This window comes from Oncorhynchus nerka, linkage group LG17 (assembly GCF_034236695.1).
Source record: "Oncorhynchus nerka isolate Pitt River linkage group LG17, Oner_Uvic_2.0, whole genome shotgun sequence".
Taxonomy (NCBI): Eukaryota; Metazoa; Chordata; class Actinopteri; order Salmoniformes; family Salmonidae; genus Oncorhynchus; species Oncorhynchus nerka.
Genome location: NC_088412.1, coordinates 23,339,058 through 23,366,862, shown reverse-complemented (window position 1 = coordinate 23,366,862; position 27,805 = coordinate 23,339,058). Strand labels below are relative to the sequence as shown.

At 43.6% G+C, this 27,805-nt stretch overlaps 1 protein-coding gene and 1 pseudogene across 9 annotated transcripts in view; one reads left to right on the top strand and one right to left on the bottom strand.

Annotated features, from left to right (window-relative positions):
* Positions 1 to 12,340, top strand: part of LOC115144914 (transducin-like enhancer protein 4) — a 97,359-nt pseudogene extending 85,019 nt beyond the window's left edge.
* Positions 12,341 to 12,420: 80 nt separating this feature from the next.
* Positions 12,421 to 27,805, bottom strand: part of LOC115144912 (transducin-like enhancer protein 1) — a 51,225-nt gene continuing 35,840 nt past the window's right edge. For 6 of the 9 annotated variants that reach the window (XM_065003067.1, XM_065003064.1, XM_065003066.1 and 3 more), the window contains 13 exons: positions 27,703 to 27,765; positions 27,423 to 27,518; positions 27,253 to 27,297; positions 26,986 to 27,150; positions 26,250 to 26,409; positions 24,800 to 24,993; positions 22,824 to 22,903; positions 20,242 to 20,491; positions 19,635 to 19,882; positions 17,486 to 17,633; positions 14,746 to 14,896; positions 14,273 to 14,349; positions 12,421 to 14,066 (listed from right to left, as the gene is read on the bottom strand). In XM_065003067.1, the coding sequence (XP_064859139.1) occupies positions 13,959 to 14,066; positions 14,273 to 14,349; positions 14,746 to 14,896; positions 17,486 to 17,633; positions 19,635 to 19,882; positions 20,242 to 20,491; positions 22,824 to 22,903; positions 24,800 to 24,993; positions 26,250 to 26,409; positions 26,986 to 27,150; positions 27,253 to 27,297; positions 27,423 to 27,518; positions 27,703 to 27,765 (1,785 nt within the window). In that variant the 3' untranslated portion in view covers positions 12,421 to 13,958. The remainder of the gene's footprint in view (positions 14,067 to 14,272; positions 14,350 to 14,745; positions 14,897 to 17,485; positions 17,634 to 19,634; positions 19,883 to 20,241; positions 20,492 to 22,823; positions 22,904 to 24,799; positions 24,994 to 26,249; positions 26,410 to 26,985; positions 27,151 to 27,252; positions 27,298 to 27,422; positions 27,519 to 27,702; positions 27,766 to 27,805) is intronic. The other 3 variants (XM_029686046.2, XM_065003068.1, XM_065003065.1) reach the window with 3 other exon arrangements.

Sequence of the window (27,805 nt, the reverse complement as noted above, 5' to 3'; positions counted from 1 at the left end):
CGAAAGTGGCAAAAGTTGAAAAAAGGGTGGAAAAGAATAACAATGTCTACCATAGACGTCTCACTGATCTGGAACAATACACAAGAAAATGGAACCTGAGACTCTACGGCTTGTCAGAGGTGGACAATGAAGATGGAACCTGAGACTCTACGGCTTGCCAGAAGTGGAGAATGAAGATGGAACCTGAGACTCTACGGCTTGCCAGAAGTGGAGAATGAAGATGGAACCTGAGACTTTCCAGAAGTGGAGAATGAAGATGGAACCTGAGACTCTACGGCTTTCCAGAAGTGGAGAATGAAGATGGAACCTGAGACTCTACGGCTTGCCAGAAGTGGAGAATGAAGATGGAACCTGAGACTCTACGGCTTGCCAGAAGTGGAGAATGAAGATGGAACCTGAGACTCTACGGCTTGCCAGAAGTGGAGAATGAAGATGTGCGAGGAGAGGCTATCCGTATCTGCCAAGAAGTTTTGCCTGCAGAGAAGAACAGAGTTGGTGATACCATCGAAGTTGTGCATCGCCTCGGCAAGAAGCAACAGCAAAACGATTCAAGACCAAGGGGTATCATCATCCTCTTCACTGCCAGATTCTACAGGGATGTTGTCTGGAAAGCTGCGAGGAAGAACGCCTTCCTTCAGAGCCATGGTATGTGTTTCGCTGAGCATCTCAGCCCAGAGGACATAGAAAGAAGGAACAAGTTGTGGCCAACGGTCAAGACAGCACGAAATGAGGGAAAGGCTGCTTACTTCGTCAGAGGACGAGGCTTCATCAACGGTTCAGAAATCCATATTCCTCCCTAAAATCTCACCAGAAGGAACAGGTTGATGGTTTCAGCCATGGTATTCTCATTTTCCTTATGTTGTTTACCTGACAAGCATCAGGTGACTATTTTTCAGGAATACTCAGGTATTTCAATTTATTTGTTTGTTCTTGTCTGACCAGAAGACCTATTTTGTTTACAAACTTACGAAGAAGATTGAAAGCTGTATTTCTTTTTATGTATTCAGTAACTAAGAAACTGTTTTAAAGGGCATACAGGTCTGCTCTGACTTTAAACGGTTATTGCTCTATTTAGTTATTAATACTTATTTCCAAAAAAGGTCTTAGGAACGTTTATATGTAAAATAAATTATTCAATTATTGTATGATCAGCTTTCATATGCACTTAAAATAGTAGGTACCCTTTTATTTAAATTATTATTTGTTATTTTATTTCTCAGAATAGTTCCTGATTACACTAAAGAGGGTTTTTAGTCTCTCTTACTACAAGAACCATTGGTTTGGTCTTGAACATAATTTCCAGTTGAGTTGAATTTCAAAGCCAGATAACGTCTAGCTGAAAGGTTATGGAATAAGCTATTTTCACTTTAAATTGACTTAAATGGTGCAGATCTCGGTTCCTTATCGTTTACTTTCACCGATCCTACGTCTGACTCATCCTACTACAATTTATACTTTTATATAATCTTTGTTTTGTCTTTGTCTATAGTTTCTCTTAGTGCTAGGGGGTTACAAAACAATGTGAAGCGCAAGGCTTTATTTCTATTTGCTAAACCATTTCGAATAGATTTTTGCTTTTTTCAAGTCTCACTCAATTTCGGCTGATGCCAACTTCTGGAGGTCACAGTGGGGCAATGATATTTGGCTTTCCCATGGATCTGAACACTCCGCTGGTGTCACTACAATGAAAAATACCTTTTGGTGGTAATATTCTACACTCGGAATGTGACCCCTTTGGTCACTTCATTTGTCTTGTGATCAGTTACAATGACATTACGCTCATTACTGTAAACTTCTACGGGTACAACACCAAACATGAGAATGATCAGTTACAATGACATTACGCTCATTACTGTAAACTTCTATGGGTACAACACCAAACATGAGAATGATGAGTTGCTTGAATCTATAGAGAAACATATACTTCATTGGTTATCTAAATTTCCTAATTCGTTATTATTGATAGGAGGGGACTTTAACATTACTATAGATAATTCAACTGATAGATGGCCCCCAGGTAGGCCAACCAATCAGAATTTGGGTTTAATACTTTTTATGGAAAAGTTTGATCTTACTGATATATGGAGAGAGAGGTTTCAGGCCGACAGATCATTCACTTGGAGTAACAAAACAGGTTCCAGACAATCCAGAATAGATTTTTGGCTTATATCCAAATGTATTGATAGTGAGTGTGTTACTACAAATATTTGTACTACTCCCCTCACAGACCATAGGGCCATTTACATTGATATCAAAATATTTACCCCTGATATTAACCTTGGTAGAGCATCCTACTGGAAGCTAAATAGCTCATTATTAAATAATGATATAGTTACATTTGAGGTTAAAGATCTGCTCTCACACTTTTGGGAAAGAGCTTGTGAAGAAAAATCTTATTGCAAGAACTGGGAGCTCTTTCAATTTGAGGTGTCCAAATACCTTAGAAAATATGGTAGTAATCTTGCTAAGACCAGAATAGCTGAGAAGGAAAAGGTGATCATTAAGATAACTTCCCTTTCTCAGAGGTCCCCAGCTGACCTCTCGGGGGAGGAGAAGATGGAACTAATTGAGTTACAAAATAAACTGGATAATATATATAAATTAAAAGCAGAAGGAGCCTTTATTAGATCTAGGAAAAAATGGATTGAAGAGGGAGAACAGAATTCATCCGATTTCTTTAGACTTGAGAAATTTCACTCTAAAAATAACACTAAACATTGATGGTGTTATTACAGATGACCAAAAATTAATCGCTAAATAATGTAGCAATTTTTACAGAAAATTGTATAGCTCTACGTACTGTCAGGAATCCACAAATATGTTTTTTAACTCACTGAATAATGTTCACTCTATCAGTGATATAGAATCTAAACAGTGTGATGAACCCATCAAAGTTGAAGAGATTATAGTCTATCAAACATCTAAAGAACAATACATCACCAGGTGTTGATGGAATTACATCAGAATTTTACAAATTATTTTCTGAACAAGTAGCTCCCTTCCTATTTGAAGTATTTTTAGAGAGTATTAAAAACAATGTTCTCCCTCCTACAATGAGTCAGGGGTTAATAACACTAATATAATAACACTACTAACACAATAATAATGACTATAAGATATTAGCCTTACTACTTGCAAAAATAATTAAAGAAGTCCTGGATGCAATCATTGATGAAACACAGTCTGGCTTTATGAGGAATATTTCTAACAATGTCAGACTAGTATTAAACATACTTGAATGCTCAGACCTAATAACTGAGGATAGTTTCATATTATTTTTAGATTTTTATAAAGCATTTGACACAGTAGAGCATCAGTTTCTCTTCCACTCCCTTGAGAGACTTGGCTTTGGGGATTTTTTCTGTAAGGCTATTAAGACTCTCTATACAAATGCTAACAGCTCTATCAAATTGAAATATGGCACCTCACCTAGATTTGAGTTAAAGAGAGGAATTAGGCAAGGTTGTCCTATTTCTCCGTACCTGTTTTTATTAATCACCCAACTTCTTGCAAATTCTTTAAATAATAGTCCTGTACAAGGTATTTCCATAGCTGGTAAATAAATTATTATAAGCCAGCTGGCTGATGATACTACACTTTTTCTGAAAGACGCTAACCAAATTCCCATATCGATCAATGTGATTACAATCCTTTTCCAAAGCGTCTGGTCTATATCTTAACATTAATAAATGTGAACTCATAGCTGTCAAAGATTGTTTGACACCTTCATATTATGGTATTCCAGTAAAAGAAGAACTTACATATTTAGGCATAACCATTACAAAGGATCAGAAGTCTAGAGGCTTACTAAATTTGAACCCTCTTATTAAAAACCCCCAGAAGAAGCGAAATCAATGGCTACAGAGGGACTTATCTTTAAAAGGAAGAGTCCTAATAACCAAGGCCGAAGGTATCTCTAGACTAACATATGGTGCTCTATCTTTATATCTTGAAAGTAAAATAAGCAAGGAGATAGACCAGATGCTTTTCAACTTTCTTTGGAGAAACCGTACCCATTACATTAGGAAAACTGTTGTAATGAACATGTATGAGAATGGTGGACTGAATTTTCTGGACTTTACTACTTTAAACAATACTTTTTAAGATCAATTGGATAAAACAATTCCTAAGAAGACACACTTCTATCTGGAATTTTATTCCTCATCATGTCTTCTCTACTTTTGGTGGCCATAACTTCATGTTGTTTTGCAATTATAATATTGACAATATTCCAGTGAAACTTTCTGCTTTTCATCGGCAGGTTTTCTTGTCATGGTCCTTAATTTATAAACACAATTTTTCTCCACACAGATATTATATATGGAATAATCGGGATATATTGTATAAAAATACTTCTTTGTTTTTAGAATATTGGTTCCGAAATAATATCCTATTGGTGAGCCAACTGGTAAATGCAGAGGGTCTTTTACTCAGTTATAAGGAATTCTTATCACTTTACAAGGTCCCTGTAACACCTAAAGATTTTGTAATTGTTTTAGATGCCATTCCCTCAGGTGTTGCTATGTTATTCAGGAACGTGTCAAGACCTGACCCTCAGAGCCTACCTTCTATTGACTCATCAGTAGGAAAGATTTGTTTCTCTTTTGGTCCATTCAACAACAGAGCGATACGAACCTTGTTTCAGCAGGATGTTATATCTATACCTTATGTCATGCCTTATTGGAATGGATTTATTGATCATATCTGTTGGAGAAAAAAAAGTTTGGATGTTTCCACACACATACCTACTTGTTAACAAAATTAAGGAAGTTTCCTTTAAAATTATTCATAAATATTATCCTGCCAACCACTATATGAAGAAGTTTAAGGAAAACATCAACTCAAATGGCTCCTTTTGTGATGACCACCCAGAAACAGTGTTTCATCTTTTTTGGCATTGTATTCATGTAAGGAAACTGTGGCAAGACATCAGTAGGTTTATATTGAACACATTTCTGAAGATTTTACACTATTGTGGAGAGATGTACTGTTTGGATTCTTTACATACAATAGAAATAAGCTGAAACATTATGTAATTAATTTCATAATTCTTTTGGCCAAATTTCATAACACAAATGTAAATTTACAAACAGAAAACCACATTTTCGTAAGAAAAAGAAATTGAACTGTATTTTAAGAGGGTTAAATGCTCTACTAACAAAAAAGCTGTTAGAATTGTAAGTATATATTACATTTACATTTAAGTCATTTAGCAGACGCTCTTATCCAGAGCGACTTACAAATTGGTGCTTTCACCTCTGGACCCAGGATCAACCTGGGAGGACAGGGCAGTCGCTGGCAAACCACAGCCGCATCGCAGTGAGGGCGAGGAAAGTGGGACACTGGGCAGTGGTTTTAGAGTCCAGCTAGGAGGTCCATATAGTTCAATGTCCTCCCACACTTCCCCCACAGATATCCTGCCTGGCTACAGTCAGCAGTTCTGAGGTCCCTTATGGTTGGGGAGGGACATATACACGTGGTGTTTGTGTGTGTTGGATGGGGAAATGGGAGGTACTCTCTAAGGCAGTGGAGAAGGGGGCAGAAGAAATGGTAGCGGGAGAAGAGTCAATAGACTACAGTGGTACGGGAAGACACATGTTGTACTAGTGGCTCAAAAGTTTCTCTTTCCCACCCCTTCGTGCGTAGTGTGTGTGTGTGCGTATATCTTTAAAATGCAAATGGGGGTTGATAACCCCCTCTCCCAACAGTTTTCCCCTATATGTACTGCATCTCACTCACCCCCTCATCTTCTCGTTCGCTTTCCCTCTCTCAAGCCCACTCTCCTCTCATTCCCTCCATACTTCTCACCACCCCTTCAAAATCTCGTCCACTTACAATCTTCTCTCACCGCTCCCTCATACCTCTAAATCTCAAACTCTTTCCATCTCGCTCTCAAATCTCTCTTTCCTTCCATCACTGGTTCACAGCATGTGTTGTTCCGTGGGGGGGTGATGGGGGTGCAGGGGGGGCAGTAGGGCCTGGATGGGGGACTGGGGGGTGTGGGGCGGGGAATGCTGGATCTGGGTATGGGGCGGCCCGTAGTGTGGGATGACGGGCGGCGTGGCGGGCATAACGTAAGGGGCCGGTGTGAGGGAGGGAGAGTTGTACGCCAAGGAGGAGTAGGCCGAGGTTCCCCCGTGGGAGGAGAGGGTGTGTGATATATGTCCCATAAGGTCCTTGCATAATTGTAATGTGATATTGTACCCCCAAGGTCGATTGTCCATTGTTTGTAATATATGTATGCTTGTGTTCCCTCATGTGCTTTATGTATTGATTTGTTGTTAATAAAATATATATATTAGAAAAAAAGCTTGTACAGGCCTTCAAATAAAAACAAAACCGAACTAGCTAGCTAATATGACATTTCCAAAAAACATGTGACAACTCCCCTCTTGCTGCAAAAAAAATAAGGTCATAGTTTTCAGGCCTTTTGATCGGGTTTTGTGTAGTCATTCGCTGGAGAATTTAGCTAGACCTGGCAACCCTAAACCCAACACGCCTTGTGTGTCTGTGTGAAAGGGCCGTTGTTACCATAGCAACATCTTCACCCTGGGCTCTGAGGTAGACTGAGAGGAACTGCAAGTTGAACATGGTTGAGATTGTAGACTCGTAAATTGCAGTTTCTTTATGTGATTTTACAGGTAGCTAGCTACTTCGCATGCTGATATTGACGTTGGTATTATTGTGTGTAGCTACGTTTGCTGACTAGTAGATACCTAGCTAACTAGCCAGTGGGTTTTGTAGTCGACTTGATCTGCAACAGATTTCCACAACGATTTTCACATGTTGCTACTAACCTTGTTATAACGACAAAATGAGTAATTTGTCAACAAAAATATTGTTCTCACATATTTGTTATTTAACACTGTAATCATAGGAATTTGGGTTTTTAGGTGGATTGTTCCTTTAAGAACCTGGGTTGACTTTTTGAAATGTTTATTTAACTAGGCAAGTCAGTTAAGAACAAATTCTTATTTATAATGACGGCCTAGCCTGGACGATGCTGGGCCAATTGTGCACCGCCCTATGGGACTCCCAATCACAGCCGGTTGTGATACAGCCTGGAATCAAACAAGGGTCTGTAGTGATGCCTCTAGCACAGAGATGCAGTGCCTTTGACCACTGCGCCACTCAGGAGACATCACTCTGCTGGTCAGATGAAGAAGAATAAAATTTACAGGCAGTCTGTTATAAAACATGTATTGTGTAGCAATTACTATTACTGGAATGATCTAAAACCCTTGTAATGACTTGGTCATTTAAAAAAAGTAGAGAATGGTCAATAATACACCAGAAAGACCATAATATATGATTTACTATTCCGATTGTGTCCAAACAAAAACATGTTATTTTGTGCCCTATTTTGATTAAATTAATACATCTAGGCCGATAATCAGTGAGGCTGGTGGGAGGAGCTATTGGAGGACAGGCTTATTGTAATGCCTGGAATGGAAGAGTCAAACATGTAGTACCGATCCAATAATCCATTCCAGCCAATACAATGAGCCTGTCCTCCTATAGCTCCTCCCACCAGCCTCCTCTGAAATTACCCACTAGTGTTATTAGGGCATTTTGAGCCAACTCTGTAGTGGACCAACATAGAGACAAGCCTGGTTTATACCTAGTGCTTATGTAACAGTATAGCCCTCTCCTCGCCCCTACCTGGGCTCAAACCAGGGACCCTCTGCACACATTGACAACAGCCACCCTCGAAGTATCATTACCAATCGCTCCATAAAAGCCACGGCCCTTGCAGAGCAAGGGGAACAACTACTTCAAGGTCTCAGAGCGAGTGACATCACCGATTTGTAAAGCTATTAGTGTGTACCCTGGCTATCCATTTCACATCGGTTACACTTACATGCGTCCTTTGTCCAGATATTCTTTCAAAATAATGTATTTATTTTAAGACATGATTTGAGGGAGGGATAATGATGATTTAAATGGTTTCACTGTCCAGATCCGTCTACACAATGTGTCTGAATATCTTACAGGAGGTGGTCAGGAAGACCTGATCACAATTTTTTATTTCACCGTTATTTAACCAGGTAGGCTAGTTGAGAACACGTTCTCATTTGCAACTGCGACCTGGCAAAGATAAAGCAAAGCAGTGTGACACAGACAACACAGTTACACATGGAGTAAACAATAAACAAGCCAATAACACAATAAACAAGTCAATGACACAGTAGAAAAAAGAAAGTCTATATACAGTGTGTGCAAAAGGCATGAGGAGGTAGGCAATAAATAGGCCATAGGAGCGAATAATTACAATTTAGCAGATCAACACTGGAGTGATAAATGAGCAGATGATGAGTAGAGATACTGGTGTGTAGAGATACTGGTGTGCAAAAGAGCAGAAAAGTAAATAAAACAAAAACAGTATGGGGATGAGGTAGGTAGATTGGGTGGACTATTTACAGATGGACTAGGTACAGCTGCAGCGATCGGTTAGCTGCTCAGATAGTTGATGTTTAAAGTTGGTGAGGGAAATAAAAGTCTCCAACGATTTTTGCAATTTGTTCCAGTCACTGGCAGCAGAGAACTGGAAGCAAAGGCGGCCAAATGAGGTGTTAGCTTTGGGGATGATCAGTGAGATTTATATACCACAATCAGTTTAATGCATCTTTTAATCATCTACACCTGTCTGAAAATGTGGGCACAATCAGGATGTGGACAAAGGACATGTTAGAACCAGATACAAATGGTGCTATAGAGGCATGAGGCGAGTGAGACATTAGCTTCCTGAGTAGAGCAGTGATGTGTGGTGCCATGTGGGACCCACAGGGAGATCTCTCCTAATCACTGTCACTCACCCACCGCTGTGGAAGTGTGTTCCTTCCCAGACATATGTGTTCCTGAGTAAACACACATCTGTCTCTCTGTCTGTTTCATACTGTCTGTGACTCCGTTTTGTTTAGGTTATTAATTTGACCATTTAAAAAAAAACAAGAAAACATAAAACTTGAAAAAGCCATACATGCACATAAATAAAATCGAGGATAACTCAAAGTCTGGGACTTATTTCCATTGTGGTACTCGAGACAAGATGGCTAGACAAGATCCAACACAGTATGGCAGTGCCTTATCAGTTTCTCTCTGTTTAATCTGTTTCACTGCCTTGTTTAAGACATGGAGCTGAGTGTTATTACACCTACTGATAATGACCAGGCTTTGGCAGGTCCACCTCTGGTCCACATCAGAGTTCATGGATGACTCACTGATTTGTAACAACTTCTTTCTTTTCTTCCTCTCTCCGTCTCTTTCCCCTCCCGCTCTCCTTTCTTCTTCTCGCTCTCTCTCTGTCAGTCCAAGGAGTCCTCGTCTGTCCTGAGTTGTGACGTGTCACCGGATGATAAGTACATAGTGACTGGTTCTGGAGACAAGAAGGCCACCGTGTATGAGGTGGTCTACTGAGAACAGGAAATAAGTGTGTGTGTGTGTGGGGGGGGGTGGGGGGTGGGATACCTACTTCAGGACTACAGCAGGGGCACGTGGGGGCAGCTATGGCTCTTTTGTACAGTAGCAATCTTCCCAGCTCCAGCTCCCAAAGGACCCTACTACAACACCCCCCTCATCTCAGCTAGCTGCTCATCCCAGCATGTACACTACCACCATAGCCCTGAGGATGAGGCAGGGTAGAAAGAGGGAGAGTAAGATGGAGGGAGAGGGCTAGAGATAACAAGAGAAGGAAGGGGAGGGAGAAAAGGAGGGTAATTAGTGCTGTTTTCTGATTAAGAGCTCAGCAGAAGGGAAACCCCAGAGGAGGAGCGAGCCACTCTGGGAGCTGCAGCGAGGAGCACTGATACCAGACAATCGATTCATTAGTCAGACAGTGGAACCCTTAATGATGCCAACGCTGCGCCACAACTCCCCAGCAAGGGGTGTCAGGAGCTTGGGAGAGCTATCACCGTGAGCCGGGCTGGAGAAGTGCTGGAGCTCTGCCCCAGAGATATACCCACAACACAGATATACACACACACACACACACAGCCCTGCACCCAATTAAATATTCATAGCAGCGCTCCCTGTCTCACTCCCCTAATATCTATTTTACTTTTGTCTCACAAAGGCCGCGTTTAATGAGGAGCAGAGTCAATCTGAGTCTCAGCGGGCCCCTGTGCCACAAACACTAAACAGACAGGAGCAACACTGGGCTATGCTGTTCATCTTCATGCTTACCAATGGCTTGTTCTCCTGACACCACTCACCGTTTAATGCTCATTTAACTTCCCTGTTTAATACTACATGCTTCAACGTGTAGCAAATAAGGAAATTGATGATATCCACGTACATTGCAAAACCCTGCTTCGGTAGAACTTGTCACAGAGCTTAATGTGTACATTTGTTTTAAGTCACGCTCAAGCTTCTTGAATATTGAATATTTTAAGAGGGTGTTGTGTTTGCCTACGTCTGTACGTTGGCCTTGGAGAGCAAAATTAAGCGATACACTACACAACCTAGTGACACACAAGTGGGTGAGGGAAATATATTTGTCTTTTTTTGTTGTTTTTATCTGTGTCCTTCTCCTTGGTGATGGTGACAAGCAGTGGACTGTACTGCCCTTTTCACAACACCACAGGGGTCCTAAAACTGGGCTACCATTTTGGGGAAGGCTTGTTCCGACTCCTGTTTTTGTTCCTGTTTCAAGCAGAAGTGATAACTGTACTTATGTAGGTTCAGTCATTAGTGTGTAATGCTATTTCAGTGTTTCTGTTCAATCTATAGTCGGTCAGTATACAGCAGCAGATGTTCGGTCATGTCGCTGTGTTGGGGAAAGGTGAAGAGACATTGGGAAGTGTACAGTATATGGTGCCTGCCTCCCCATCCCTCTCATTGCCTGTCAGCCATAGACAGTCTCTCTCAATTCAAAATCAAATTTTATTGGTCACATACACATATTTAGCAGATGTTATTGCGGGTGTCTCTCAGCTCACTGACCACATTTACATGCGTACATGTATTCCGGATTGTAGCTCATATCCCGCTTAAGGTCTTATTTGGGATCAGTTAATTTACATGCACCTTTGATATCCCTGTATCTATGAATAAACAGAATATTCCTCATTTTAAGTTATGGGCTAAATGGAATAGTAACTGAAATCTGGACACTAACTGTAGGTCTATAACCTCACATATAGTATAACATAATATTAACTCCTGCTGAATTATGCATTTCTTGCAGTAAAATTATACAACTAATGTAAATTGTCAGGAACTAGAGTGAGAAAAATGATCTCTTGGGGAAAATGCGTGTAATGCGTTTTTATCTTGGTCACTTATGCAAGCAGACAGTATTTCAACCACATGAAAATATGCACCAAGACAAACTGAAGTCTTTTTGGAAACTTGATTCATCAGCTTTTCATTTCCTTAAAACCAGTCAAACTGATCACATTTGGACATTTTGCACAGGACCAATCATTCCACCGTTTAAATTATTGCATTTTCTCCCCGGTACCTTAATGAAAGACAACTTTACTGGTGTTAATTAGATTACTAATGCATTCATTCTATTGGCGTAAGACATTCTGGTGTGCACTACTTTATTCAGTCTTCTTGGGCAACAAGTTATGAAAGAAGAGAAGCTGCATGAATCTAACTAGTTGGCAAATGGTTTACCGAATGTTGGAAATCATATTCTGGCCTACTAAATGTCAGAAATTTGTAAAAATAAGGGTGAAAGTAGTCAGTAAGCTATACGGTCCAGTACAGAGTCTAAGCAAAATAAATTATGGAATTATTATGGTAGCCTACTTTTTAAAGTGATTTGTTTGACAATCAGATGAAAATTCCCATGATATTCGAAACGGGATAAAATGTTTATATGCCACAGTATCCCAGGCATCTTATCTGGTTCTCAGAACCGGGATACAAGCTTTTTCGGGTTATTGTAAAACATATCCCATTTTATGCGTCTACTTAGAAACAAAATACTTAAGTATCCAGAATAACGGGATATTGGTGTGCATGTAAACGTGGTCAATGTCAGTAAAACCTTCACAGCCCCTGCTTTCTGTTACAACAATTAATAACTTGTTTTAAGTGCTCGATTCAATCCGTAGCGCGATTGAAATTCAAGGGTCATCTTCGATTGCGCTGACATATGCCGCTTTTTTATCGTTAATGAAGTCTCCTTGAAAGTGGGAACATTGCGGTTAAATTTCTACCGCACTGTAGCACAGCTCTTCAGAGCTACGGATTGAATAGTGCTCTTATTTAATGACTTAAAGCCAATGAAATTAAAATGTAATAAATGAATCGTTTTCCTTTCTAACGAATTTCCCATGTGTTCTACAAGAAATACTACGACTGGAAAAATAAATGGTTCATCTTTTAAGTGCCTGCTGAGTATTCATTGTTCTTATTGAATGCAGTTTAGAATGTTGGAAACATGCAGTACAGTATGAAAACACCAAGAACCATACAAAATAGTTTATTGGTCTCATTACATCACCTAGATCTACTCTTGCCCACATCATTCCCCCAGCCCTAACGTCTTTCACCTAGCCCACAGGTCTATTCCTTGGCCAGTACACACCGGCTCCCCATCTAGAGAATACCTCCATCATCCCATAAATCACCAGCTCCTCCAGGTAAATGTCCAGGCCAGGGCCACTTCATCCCACTCCTAATGAGTACATTATAAAGACATGGGCCTCCATGACATCGCTGCTATACGCAACATGTACTCTTCAGACCGTTCAGATTTACAGGGGGGCACACAGTAGCTTTGAACACATTGTGTTATCATTATCCATCTGTACACAGGCAGAACTCCCCACTCATGGAACATGTCCACCTTTGGATATGAGACCTACTCATGGTTGAGGCTTCTGTTCTGAGCAAAGCTGTACTATAGAGAGCGAATACACAGGGTGTGTAGGGAAGGGTTGAGAGGACACTGAAGTTAGAGGCAGGTCCTCCTCAGCCACACTTCCAGTTAAGGACACAATGACATTAAAAGCAGCAGACAGTCAGACTCATATCAAAGCTCCCACTAAGCTGTGTGGCTGCAGACATCTTACCAACCTTTCCAGACCCATCAGCCCTGTATGGTGGTTAGTCACAGTCCTGCTGCTCTTGGGAATATGCACTTAAAAGTTACTCAACTACAATGTACAAACCATCATACAATTTAGTTGTTTTTCCATTTCTTTTTCTCCCCGGCTCTAAGCAAATCTGACCCACGAATGTCTTTTTTTTTGCCTTCAGAGAGCTTTATTTACAGTTGATATATACTGAGTTCAAAGGTCACGATGCAGTAGTGAAAATACCTGTCTATGTGCCCTAACAAATACAATAGAAAACATGTAATTGTTGAGTGTTGATGTAAGTAGCCATTTCCCTGAAATTGCAGAATACTGTGAACACAAATTTTAGTTTTGTATTCTGGATAGTGTTCTGTCCTTTTATCATGTATTACAATACAATCATATTGCTGCTGAATCTAACCACCTTTAGTCATTGGAATCTCACAGCAAACTGTCTGTCCACCATGCCATCTGCTAGATGAGTACAGACAGACAGTGATACGAGCAGAGACTGGGTAAGGCTACACACAAAACTGTAGTCACCCCCCCCCACCACTCACAACCCCCTTATCTCCCTCTGTGCACACACCATGGTCCTACTGCTCATCATGAATTCTAAGGCTAAAAAAATATGTTTTTTCATTTTGTAAAAAAAAGAGAGAAAAAAGGTGAGGGAAAATCAGAGGTCTTTGGAGGAATCCCACGTTTTGTGTCGCTAGACTACCAGCTTTTTCTGAGCATATTTTTTTTTTAAGGTCAAAGTTCCAGATATTCGACTTCACCCTCATCTGCATCCTTTACGAAAGTAAATAAAACAAAGTACAATGTGTCTCTGGTCTCCACGACGCCCACCACTCTCTTTACAGTCCATTGGTGCGCCAAGGGAGCCTCACCCCCACTTTATCCAATCAGAGTGCTCCCTCATCAGTAGATGACTTCGTACACAGTGGCCTTCTTGTCACCCGAGCCTGTCACAATGAACTGGTCATCAGGGGAGATGTCACAGCTGAGCACAGAAGACGACTCCTTTGACTGGAGAAACAAAATTTTTTTTTTTTTTTAATTAAGACTCCAGTTACACACACACACATATTCAGAGACAATATCATTATAAAAAAAGTGATTTATATAATAAATGGCTTAATTAACTAGAAATCCAACAAATGCATTTGAAATAGAATTTCTCTAGTGACAAAGTTTAAGGCACAAACCAGTAGTAAATCAAAGCGGGGACCTACTTGGAATATGCTTGATCCATAGGGTGTCCGCCATGCGTTCAGAAGGTTATCTTTGCCTGTGCTCACAAACCATTTACCTGCAGAACCAAAGACACACACAATGAGAGATGGGCAGAGGAGATGCAGCATGACAGAGGGATGGCTAGTTTGTTGCATACCGGGAGAAAGAGACGTCTGCTTTGTGAGCCACAGTCATTTCAGGCTAACCCTACCTATTCAAAAGAGTATCTTAAATAAGTCTTCCTCCCTTTTTCTTATTTTCCTACTAGCCTTTTGCTCATAGATACTTTACTGAAGGAAAATGTACTTACTATGAATGAGATATGTGGTTGTCCCACCTAGCTACTTAAGATGAATGCACTAATTGTGTGTCGCTCTGGATAAGAGTCTGCTAAATGACTAAAAATTTTATTTTGTCCTCAAGATCACACAAGAAAACATTTGAATTGAACAATTAGCAGTGTGGTACGTACCACAGTAGGCAAACTTGAGGGAGAGCACACAGCTCTCATGGAGGTGCAGCTGGTACTTGTCTGGTTTGGAGACATGCAGCACTTCTACATTACTGCTCTCCATGCCCACTGCCAGCCACTCTCCTGTAGGACAGTAGCCCAAAGAAAAGATCTGGAGGGAGGGAGAGGATGAGAGAGAAAGAGCGACGAGAGAGAACTAGCTCATTACACGACTGAATGGAGCAACAGGTCTTGTATATTAGGCTGTGGCTGTGGATACAGTTTGACAAAGAAAAGTACATGTTTAGAACTGATAATTGATCACATGGTGCAAGAATGAACGCAATTAATTGATTAGCGAATGTTATCGATGGACACAGCTTTGTAGAACCAAAACAAAACACCCGCCTCTGCTCAACACTCGAACAATTCATTTGGGGAGCTGCTGCAGTTCAAACGATATTGTGCTAATCTCCCTCGCGGCAGTCAAGCCGAAAGCATTCCGCCAAAAGTCGTTCACAATCTAGTCCTTTGTGGCCACAACTAGACCTCGTTTCAAAGCCATCAATAAATAATCGTATGTACATTGATACTTATAAAAGCGTGCTTCAAACAGTCACAAATGACAGCTACAATAAGCCTCCAACAGTGAACTAGAAGCTTGTAGAAACATGATTCCAGTTTTAAGTTTGCCGGTAGGGGGGGGGGTCCTGCGTGCTCTGGGCATTACTGAATCAAACTAAATGAGTTGAAAGATGTTATTTTGACTGAATGAGTTGAAAAGATTGGAGTCAGTAAAAAGATCCAAACTTCCAATCACTACTGAGAGCCGCTACATAGGCAGCAGTACGTAAATTTTAAAAAAAAATACTTCACATGCGCATAAATCTCCATATTTAGCTACGGCAAATCGGGTTCCAGAAAATCCGGAAACGCAGCCACTCCATATATATTAACAAGTGAAGTACAGTACTGGGATGTATCCACATAGCATCTCAGAAAAAGTTTTAGGAATCGTGTTAAGACTAAAAACACTCAAAGCTCAGAGTAGGTTTTAGGATGATGTTAAGACACTGCTCAGACAAACTCTGAGCAAGGATTAAAATCAACACAGGTTTATCTCAGCTGGTAATCACAACAGTTACTGCAAAGAAAAGATAGTGATGATGCTCATTGACATTGTTTCAAATAGGGAATAACCAATCGCGATAAGGCATCACCAGCTGTGATCTCTATAGCACGTTTCAAAACATACATAAGTCTTCCAGGTCCCCAAACCGTCACTCTACCACCACCATACTTGACCGTTGGTACGAGGTTCTTACTGTGGAATGCAGTGTTTGGTTTTCGCCAGGCATAATGGGACCCATGTCGTCCAAAACGCTGACTCAAGTTTGCCAGGAAGCACCTGGATGATCACCCTATACAGATTCAATATGTTACTTTTTGGATCCAGCGTTGTGGTAGTGTGATGGTTTGGGGATGCTTTGCTGCCTCAGGACATGAACAACTTGCCCTCCTTGAAAGAACCATTAATTCTGCTGTGTATCAGAGAATTGATACAGAGTAGAATTCATGGTTAAGCTGAAGCGCAGCTGGGTCATGCAGCAAGACAATGATTCAACACACAAAAGCAAGTCTACATCAGAATGGCTGAAAAGAAACCTGGAATTGCCTAGTCAAAGTCTAGACCTAAACCTGATTGAAATGTTGTGGCAGGACCTGAAATGAGCAGGTCGTACTCGAAAACCCACAAATGTTTCGCTGAGTTATAGCAGTTCTGCATGGAAGAGTGGGCCAAAATTCCTCCACAGTGATGTGAGAGACTGATGAACTATAGCTGCAATGACTGCAACCAAACACTTCCTAAAAAGGTAGCACAACCAGTTATTGAGTGTAAAGAGGCAATTACTTTTTCACACAGGGGTGTTGATACTTTTTCATTTATTTAATAAACAAAGGTATGCAACAGGTTATTTGTTCACCCAGGTAGCCTTCATCTAATATTAGGTTTTAGTTGAAGAGCAATTCATATCTCAAATATGTAAAAAAGAGAAAATAAAGGGGCCAACCTTTTTTTAACTAACTGATGGTTGTTAAAAGTGGACTTTTTTATAATATTACCATTATATTAACACACAACTAAATTGCTTTGGCACAGTAGGCATCAAGTCACTTACCGATAATGTTATATAAATCATTTGAAAGGTCTAGAATGTTCATCGAACAATCAAAGTTAACATTTTTCTTTACAATGTGAAATTGCACTCTAAAAGGATAACTTGAAATAACACATATGTAGTTTAATTAAATAATCAAAAAGAAGATTTATTATTTATTAGCCTTATGGTTCTAAGTATCTAGGCATATCTTGTGAAATCATTGTCTAGAGCACAAGAGATAAGTCTACTGTTGTACACAGACCTAGATTGTATAAGGATTGGTCATATAGACATATCAAAACACTCTTTCAACAACTCCAAAGCAGTTGCATGTGGTGCAGGAACCACTGACTCGCTGCATTTTTCTATTATCAAGACACCTGCTGGTAACTTAACTGTTTAGGACAGCTCATGAGGTGTCCTAAATACATGTTGACATGGTGGGACTGTTATGACTAAGGAGGCTTCATGCAGAGATTTTATTTTCACTCATAAAAGTAGGGGTAAAATGTATATTCTCAGTATATTCTTAGAATCAATTTTATACTCTGAGACACTGTGAATACTGGCCCTGATCTAGTCTCAGTTGGTGTCAGTACCTGTGAGGTGAAGTCGTGCTGCTGCAGCTGTCGTCCCTCTCTCAGGTCCCAGCAGCGTACTGTGTTGTCCAGCCCCCCCGTCCACAGTTTGGTCCCATCGTTGGAGATGTCAATACAGCTGGCCCCGTCAGTGTGGCCCTGGAACTGCCTGGGGAGCACAGAGATACAATCAACATCAACCCAGAGCCATTCAGATGTGATCCATAGTCATCTAGCCCACTGCCCTGCTCTCTTCCCCTCTACCCTTCTCCCCTCCAGCCCTACACTACCCTCCTTCTCCTCCTCTCCAGCCCTACACTACCCTCCTCCTCTCCAGCCCTACACTACCTTCCTCCTCCTCCTCTCCAGCCCTACACTACCCTCCTTCTCCTCTTCTACAGCCCTACACTACCCTCCTCCTCCTCCTCCTCTCCAGCCCTACACTACCCTCCTTCTCCTCCTCTCCAGCCCTACACTACCCTCCTCCTCCTCCTCCTCTCCAGCCCTACACTACCCTCCTCCTCCTCTCCAGCCCTACACTACCCTCCTCCTCCTCCTCTCCAACCCTACACTACCCTCCTCCTCTCCAGCCCTACACTACCCCCTCCTCTCCAGCCCTACACAGCCCCCCTCCTCTCCAGCCCTACACTACCCTCCTCCTCCTCTCCAGCCCTACACTACCCTCTCACTCTCCTCTCCAGCCCTACACTACCCTCCTTCTCCTCCTCCTCTCCAGCCCTACACTACCCTCCTCCTCTCCAGCCCTACACTACCCTCCTCCTCCTCTCCAGCCCTACACTACCCTCCCCTCCCCTCCTTCCTCCTCCTCTCCAGCCCTACACTACCCCCCCTCCTCCTCCTCTCCAGCCCTACACTACCCTCCTCCTCCTCCTCTCCAGCCCTACACTACCCTCCTCCTCCTCCTCTCCAGCCCTACACTACCCTCCCTCCTCCTCCTCTCCAGCCCTACACTACCCCCTCCCTCCTCCTCCTCTCCAGCCCTACACTACCCCCTCCTCCTCCTCTCCAGCCCTACACTACCCCCTCCTCCTCCTCCTCCTCTCCAGCCCTACACTACCCTCCTCCTCCTCTCCAGCCCTACGCCCTCCCCTCTCCTCCTCTCCGCCCTACACCCCTCCTCCTCCTCCTCTCCAGCCCCGCCCTACCCCCTCCTCCTCCTCCTCTCCAGCCCTCCTCCTCCTCCCCTCCTCCTCTCCGCTACACCCCTCCTCCTCCTCTCCAGCCCTACGCTACCCCCTCCTCCTCCTCTCCAGCCCTACACTACCCTCCTTCTCCTACCCCCTCCAGCCCTACACTACCCTCCTTCTCCTCCTCCAGCCCTACACTACCCTCCTCCTCCTCCTCCTCTCCAGCCCTACCCTCCTCCTCCTCCTCTCCGCTACCCTCCTCCTCCTCTCCAGCCCCTACGCTACCCTCCTCCTCCTCCTCTCCAGCCCTACGCTACCCTCCTCCTCCTCCTCTCCGGCCCTACACTACCCTCCTCCTCCTCCTCTCCGGCCCTACACTACCCTCCTCCTCCTCCTCCTCCTCTCGGCCCTACACTACCCTCCTCCTCCTCCTCTCCGGCCCTACACTACCCTCCTCCTCCTCCTCTCCGGCCCTACACTACCCTCCTTCTCCTCCTCTCCAGCCCTACACTACCCTCCTCCTCCTCCTCTCCAGCCCTACACTACCCTCCTCCTCCTCCTCTCCAGCCCTACACTACCCTCCTCCTCCTCCTCTCCAGCCCTACACTACCCTCCTCCTCCTCCTCTCCAGCCCTACACTACCCTCCTCCTCCTCCTCTCCAGCCCTACACTACCCTCCTCTCCTCCTCCTCTCCAGCCCTACACTACCCCCTCCTCCTCCTCCTCCTCTCCAGCCCTACACTACCCTCCTCCTCCTCTCCAGCCCTACACTACCCTCCTCCTCCTCTCCAGCCCTACACTACCCTCCTCCTCCTCCTCTCCAGCCCTACACTACCCTCCTTCTCCTCTTCTGCCCAGGATCTGGTTGTGTTGGTCCCATACCACAATATTTCCCCTCTCCTAGCCTCATCTTCCTCTTTATCCCCCGCTCGTTCTCCTCTCCTTACCTGACCAGGGTCTGGTTGTGCAGGTCCCAGACTACAATGTTTCCCCCCTCTCCTAGCCTCATCTCCTCTCCTTACCTAACCAGGGTCTGGTTGTGCAGGTCCCAGACTACAATGTTTCCGTCGCTGCAGCAGGAGAAGCAGACCTTGTTGTCGGGGGAAATGGCCAGAGCGTAGCAGGCCGGGGCAGAAGACGTCAACTCCGCCTTGATGCGGGGAGTGGGTGTGGCCAAGTCCCAGATTGACAGTGTGCTGGCCTCGCCTCCAACGATGAGGGTCCGGCCATCAGGGAGGAGTTTGCAGGAGCGGATGTAGTTATCCCTATTCTGATTGGGTAACAGAAAATAACTCAAGTAATTATAGGGTGCAAATGTGTCTGTGTGCGGTGGGCAACATAAAATTCACAACTATTAATAATATGACCGCAGCAGAATTAAGTCCTCCAAGGATTGCAGCCGCAGCAGTACCACCAGAGTAAAACATTACCACCCAGCAACATTTCCCTTCAAGACAACTTGGTACATACATTTTTCATGTACACTGTAAAGTATTAAAAAAATACAAATAAAATGCCTATCACTTTAAGTTGTCATTACATGACCACTGTTTGAGTGAGTCCTTCCTTTGCTATCTCTTTGGTGTCAGTGTGTTTGTGTCTCTAAGCAGAGTGTGTCTCTCCACTCACCAGACAGTCGAGCTGGGCCATGGCACTCTTGCTGCCAGGCTGGCTGATGTCCCACACCTTGACACACCCCTTGCCGCCGGTGTAGACGTGGCGTGTGGAGGTGCTGATGGTAACGGCACACACCACCTCTCCATGGTTCAGAGTGTGGATCTGCCGGGCGTGCCGCGGGATGCCCGGGCCCAGCAGGGCGTCTGGAGGGAAAGGCACCGGCTGCATCTGTCCATCCGCACTTACATGGAAAGAGTAGGCACTGGTGAGAGAGAGGAGGTAAACAGAGGGAGGAGAAGAACAAAAATATTACTGTATACACTACCGGTCAAAAATTCGAGAACACCTATTCATTCAAGGGTTTTTCTTTATTTTTTACTCTTTTCTACATTGTAGAATAATAGTGAAGACATCAAAACTATGACATACATATGGAATCTTGTAGTAAATAATTGTTTAAGTAAATCAAATACATTTTAATTTGTCCAATTTTTTCCTCCTTAATGCGTTTGAGCCAATCAGTTGGCTCAAACGCCAATCACAAGGTCAGAGTCTCAAATTGTGTCCCAAGTAGAACGAGTCTAGTCAAGACCAGGTCGTGCATTCTAAGAAGAGTCAAGACAAGTCTCAAGTCAAGCAAAAAAAACGCTTTACATACAATGACTTGCATGTACAACTACAAATCTGTCTATTTGTTGAAGCTACCAGACAGGCCGTTTCAGTATTTTGTCTAACACATTTTGATATGTAAGAATTAAGTTTAATAACAAATTCCAAATGCAAGCTTCATAAGTAAATGATCAATTTACCATAAGACCAGTAGATAGACCTATGCTAGTCATTGTTCATTGACACTCCATTGCTGGTGAGCTTGCAAAGTAACCAGTTAATATAGTCACCAAACAATATTTGGAGCTGGATATTTATGTCAAACTTTTCTCCCTACAATTTGACGTTTGCGCTGCACCAGATCCTATAGCGGTCCTAAACATCAAATCAAATATATTTATAGAGCCCTTCGTACATCAGCTGATATCTCAAAGTGCTGTACAGAAACCCAGCCTAAAACCCCAAACAGCAAGCAATGCAGGTGTAGAAGACCCCCAAAAAGCAGCGGTTCAAAGCTCACGACCCCCCCCCCCCCCCCCCCATGCACACGAGTGCGCATAATCACCTGTCATTAGAGACATAAATGGCAAAGCATTTTTCAAAACGCAAGACACAGAAATACAAATCCGGTTGTAAAATGCAGTTTATCTGAAAGTCATTCATGTTAGCAGCCAATATTAACTGGATATCAGGGATATCATTTCACTTCTCTGTCCAGAGCAAGCAGAATCATAAGGCCTAACTGTATGCAGCGGGGGTTGCAGGATAGGGTGGAAAGCACGGTCTGTCAGCGCCTCGTCCTATCACTTGAGGGCCGCCTGCCCACCGAATGCTCGTTGCCAACTGGGTAGACCCTCTTCCTCACGAATACCATAATTCATTCGCCAGAATGTTACATCTTCATACCATAATATTGAAGGCAGTGCGATGTTACAACCATCTTTAGACCTATAGCCAGTAGCACCCAAACTAGGCCTATCTGAAATATGAAAATGATCAATGAAATCGCCAGGTAGCCTGTTATTGTTCTTGCTAAAATATGTCTGTAGTAGATTTCTAAACGGTATTTTATATGAATAATATAAAACGTAGGCCTACTCTGTTTTTGCCAGAGAAAAGTAAACAAGAGCTTTCTGGACACTAATCTCTGGGTATGCGTGCTCGCCTATGGGTGCCTATGCTGATGACTGGTCAACAATCAAGACATGCAATTTTTGTGTTCTGAAACACAGATGAGATTTTTGAGACAATTTAGTGCAATACATTAGGCCTATATTAGAAATCAGATCAAATGGACAAAGATACATAGAAAATACAAATGGTGGCCTATTAAAATATATGAAAAATATATATTTATTCCATTCAATTTCACACTCGCGACCCCCCAAAACCATCTCACTTTGAGAACTGCACTACCCTGACATGTGTTGATTAACAGTTAGCTGGTCCAATCAGAGAGCAGAGTTTACATTTCACTAGAAAATATTTTTCACTTCTTTTGCAAGTCGATGCAACAGTCTCTGGCTGCGTGGAGAGTAATCAACAGAGACACCGTGCCACAAAATGAGTGACAAAACTTTACAAAACCTGCCCAGATCATTTCATATCAACAGTCTCAAGTCAAAGCATAGTCTTGAGGCTCCAAGTCAAGTCATTATTTGCTATCAAGTCAAGTCTCAAGTCAAATTTGCAATTGGAGTCAGAATAGAGTCCAAGTCATGCAACTGAGTCCACACCGCTGATTATTCCAACCTCCGTGTGAAAATATATATAAAAACACAGGAAAATGTGCAGTTTTTTGACTGCACTGGGCCTTCAACAAAGCTGAAGCTTGAGGTTACCCTCAAGACAATAAAAGCCTACAATAGCAACAAACGAGTATGAAGACATAACAGTAAAATTGTGCTGTGGTCAGAGAATTAGAGGGTGTGATGACCGTATAAGTGGCTGTGGTAGCAGAGAGAACTGTAGAGAACAGTACTCACGGTTTCCCTGAGGCAGTGGACTGCAGGCTGGCGGGTAACCCTGGTACCCTCATGTGGGGGTGAGGAGACTCATAGCCCACCTGGAGGACATGGACAACATGTTAGCTCAGGCATCTGACAGAGCAGTTACAACTGCAGTTACAACCACATATTAGAAATGTACCGTTTCCCCACAGTGAATAATCAGTCCATACCACGAAGAGATATAACTGGTTTATGAGGTCATATCATTTCATTTTCAATAAAAGCGTACTCAGTGTGCAAGTGCATGAACACAGACACAGTTGAAGTCGGAAGTTTACATACACTTCGGTTGGAGTCAAAAAAACTAGCTTTTCAACCACTTCACAAATATCTTGTTTAACCAACTATAGTTTTGTCGGTTAGGACATCAACTTTGTTGCATGACACAAGTAATTTTTACAACAATTGTTTACAGATTATTTCACTTATAATTCACTGTATCACAATTCCAGTGGGTCAGAAGTTTCCATACACCAAGTTGACTGTGCCTTTAAACAGCTTGGACAACTCCAGAAAATGATGTCATGGCTTGAGAAGCTTCTGATAGGCTAATTGACATCATTTGAGTCAATTGGAGGTGTACCTGTGGATGCATTTCAAGGCCTACCTTCAAACTCAGTGCCTCTTTGCTTGGCATCATGGGGAAGTCAAAAGATATCAGTTAAGACCTCAGAAAAAAAAGTCTGGGTCATCCTTGCTATCAATCTCCAAACACCTGAAGGTACCACGTTCATCTCTACAAACAATAGTACGCAAGTATAAACACCATGGGACCATGCAACCGTCACCCCGCTCAGCAAGGAGACAGGTTCCGTCTCCTAGAGATGAACGTACTTTGGTGCGAAAAGTGCAAATCAATCCCAGAACAACAGCAAAGGACCTTGTGAAGATGCTGGAGGAAACAGGTACAAAATGATCTATATCCACAGTAAAACAAGTCCTATATCGACATAACCTGAAAGACCACTCAGCAAAAAAGAAGCCACTGCTTCAAAACCGCCATAAAAAAGCCGGACTACGGTTTGCAACTGCACATGGGGACAAAGATCATACTTTGGAGAAATGTCCTCTGGTCTGATGAAACAAAAATAGAACTGTTTGGCCATAATGACCATCGTTATGTATGGAGGAAAACGGGGGATGCTTGCAAGCTGAAGAACGCCATCCCAACCGTGAAGCACGGGGGTGGCAGCATCATGTTGTGGGAGTGCTTTGCTGCAGGAGGAACTGGTGCACTTCACAAAATAGATGGCATCATGAGGTAGGAAAATTATGTGGATATATTGAAGCAACATCTCAAGACATCAGTCAGGAAGTTCAAGCTTGGTCGCAAATGGGTCTTCCAAATGGACAATGACCCCAAGCAAAATGGCTTAAGGACAACAAAGTTAAGGTATTGGAGTGGCCATTACAAGGCACTGACCTCAATCCTATAGAAATTTGTCGGTAGAACTGAAAGTAGAACTACAAACCTGACTCAGTCACACCAGCTCTGTCAGAAGGAATGGGCCAAAATTCACCTAACTTGTTGTGGGAAGCTTGTGGAAGGCTACCCGAAACATTTGACCAAGTTAAACAATGCTACCAAATACTAATTGAGTGTATCTGACCCACTGGGAATGTGATGAAAGAAATAAAAGGCTAAGATAAATCTCTACTATTATTCTGACATTTCACATTCTTAAAATAAAGTGGTGATCCTAACTGACCTAAGACAGGGAATTTTTACTAGGATTAAATGTCAGGAATTGTGAAAAACTGAGTTAAATGTACTTGGCTAAGGTGTACGTAAACTTCCGACATTGTTTGTTTGTATGTATGTATGTATGTATGTATGTATGTATGTATGTATGTATGTGTGTGTGTATATAGATATATATATATATATTCCGTTTCCCTCTCGCTCTCTTTCCGTTTACCTTCCCTCCATCACTACCCCATCCCTCTCTCACCACTGGTGATCGTCCATATCCGGCTGCAGCTGCGGCAGCTGCAGAGCCGTTCATCTGGGGGGAGACCAGATGGAGCCCCGCCCCATAGGCTGCCGCTGCCCCTGCCAGCTCCCCGTTCACTCCTGGAGGGGGCAGGCTAAATGCCCCGGGGGGATACGCTCCCTGCACCGCCAGAGGGTTCCTCAGACCCAGAGCTGATGGGGAGAGGAGAAAAGGGGAGAGAGGAGGGCGGGAGGGAGAGAGGAGATAAGATTAAGAATCAGGGTCCTCCCGAGTGGCGCAGTCATCTAAGGCACTGCATCGCAGTGCTAGAGGTGTCACTACAGACCCGGGTTCGATCTCGGCCTCTATCACAACCGGCTGTGATTGGGCGTCTCAATTGGCCCAGTGTCGTCCGGGTTAGGGGGGGGGCTTCACTTGGCTCATCGCACTCTAGCGGCTCCTTGTGGCAGGCTGGGTGCCTGCAGGCGGACCTCGGCCGTCAGTTGAACAGTGTTTCCGACACATTGGTGCGGCTGGCTTCCGGTTTAAGCTGGTGGGTGTTAGGAAGAGCGGGAGTCGCTTTAGCGACTCCTGTGGCAGGCCACCAGGTGTACGGTGTTTCCTCCGACACATTGGTGTGGCTGGCCAGGTTCCGCGGGCATTGTGTCAAGAAGCAGTGCGGCTTGGTTGGGTCGTGTTTCGGAGGACACATGGCTCTTGACCATCGCCTCTCCCGAGTCCATACGGGAGTTGCAGAGACGAGACTAACTTCCAATTGGATATCACGAAATTGGAGAGAAAAGCAACAAAAGCAACAAAAAAAAATGAAAAGCTAGAATCCAACAGAGACCAGTAGCTGATGTTTACCTTAGAACTATGAATACAGAGATGGAGACAAAGAGAAGTTTGTATTGCTTTGGGAAAGGACATGATTACCATTCCCATTAGTGTGGCTGATAGAGTTAACACTGTTAGAGAAGACAGAGACCTTGTGTAAACAGCCAGCCTGGGAGCCAGCTCTGATCCTCTATGTAGGGTTCCACATCAAACAGGCTCAAACGCATAGCTCTCTGCCACAGAAGCGAGAACATCACAAGCGCACTACTGCACTCTGCTGGCTGGTCTGCCACACAGCAGTGTGGAGCCACTTGACTACTGAATGGGAGCTGCTGGGAGGGGAGATTGATGCATTGCAATAGACGGACACAGCATAATTATGAAAGTGCCAGAGTCCTCTCTTAAACTCCCAGCTGAAAATCCACACAACTGCACATCTCTCACAAACACATCATGTAACCCATGTCAAGGGCATTTTGTATAGCTCAAATGGTTGGAACATGGCTTACCATTTTGATTAATGCATAGACTCAAATACTGAATGCAGATGGAAACTGTAGGCTGCTTCAGTCAAAATCTGATAATCAATGATCAAGGCTGATATTAAAAAACCTAGTGAAAACTTCAGTACACATGTGATCCATGATGTTCTTGGTTTTACCCAGAGGGTCAACGCCAGGTTTGCCAGGGACGGGCCGGAACTGTGGGGGTGCACTGGGACCGGGGGTGGAGGAGTCCTGGGAACCGTGGGGGGTGCCTGGCTTCATACCTGGGGTACTGGACTTCTCCCTCTGAGACAGACACACAGACAGAGCGAGACACAGAGAGGCAGAGCGAGAGAGAGATGGGGGAGAGGTGGAAGGAAGTAGAGAGAGCGAGATGGGGAGAGGAGGAGGGAGGTAAAGATTGAAAAGTGTGAAAGAGAACGAGAGGGTGTGAGAGAAGAGATGGTGTGACGTGAATGTGAGATATCCTTCCATCACACCACAGTTCTCAGAGAGACACAAGGTGCTAATGCTGTGGAGTTACATGAAGGACACCCAACATGGAGAAACCACTTGGAATGGAATATTTAACAGATGGCTTCTGTATCACTGCTGTTCTATGTATCTACAATCTATGCTGTAGAGAGGTCATGTAGAAATGCAGTAATTCACTAAGGCTCAGTAAGGCTAGGGTCACATGGGATGTGAGCGTCCTTGACACAGAGTTGAGGCTGAATGGAAGGACCATCGCTGGAACTAAGTGTGTGGGCTGAGCATGCCTCACCATACATACAAGCACTCATCTTACCCCGGGCATAACTGTATGAAGCTGTGCGTTTGTCTCACAATAAAAGGCATGTAATGGACTGATGCGGAGCATACCGGTGGCTCCCGGTCCTTGCTGCGGGAGGGGGAGGCTTGGCTGCTGGAGGAGGCCAGGGACGCAGGGCTGGCCTGGGGAGGGGCGTCTTTACGAGACGGGGGCAACTTGTCCAGGCCGTTTTCTCGAGACGAGTAGGAGTGGACACTGCGGGGGGACGAGGGGTCCTGGGGGGGGGGGGGGCAGTGTTTCTCTCATCAATCTGAATCAGTCAATTATCAGAGTGATTTAGGAGATTTGAACTGAGATGCAAAGACAGGCCAACTCACCTCATCCACCACCAAATTATCATCACTCTTATCCGCATCGCTGCCCTGCAATCAAAATGTGGGATATTAGTTCAAAAATGTGCACGTACACACACCCACCTAATTACTGAATTAATGTGACAAACGCACACATATTGCTAATCAACTTTTCAGCGATGCAGCATACTAACATAGTCCGTCATGAACTCCTTCTCGTCTGCCCTCCTCTTCTTCCCGTTGCTGAGGTAGTCTGCTGTACGGCCCTTATCCCCGTTGGACATAGAGCTCTGAGGGAGGGAGAAGGAAGAGAAGGTGATGAGACAAGAGCAACTGTATAAACCATGTCAACTCCATAACCACCCGGGCTAAATGTGATGGGGAAGAAAGAAATCAGGGCTCAGTGTCTGTGGGAGATTGAGGATCGAGGTGAAGTGTACTATATTGCAGTGTACTTGGGTGTAGCGTTCTCACCGGTCCCGCTTCACGGTCTACGTCCATGATGGGCAGCATCGCCCCGCGTCCCCGCAGCCAGCCAAAACAGAGCAAACACAATACAACATGACTATCACCATTC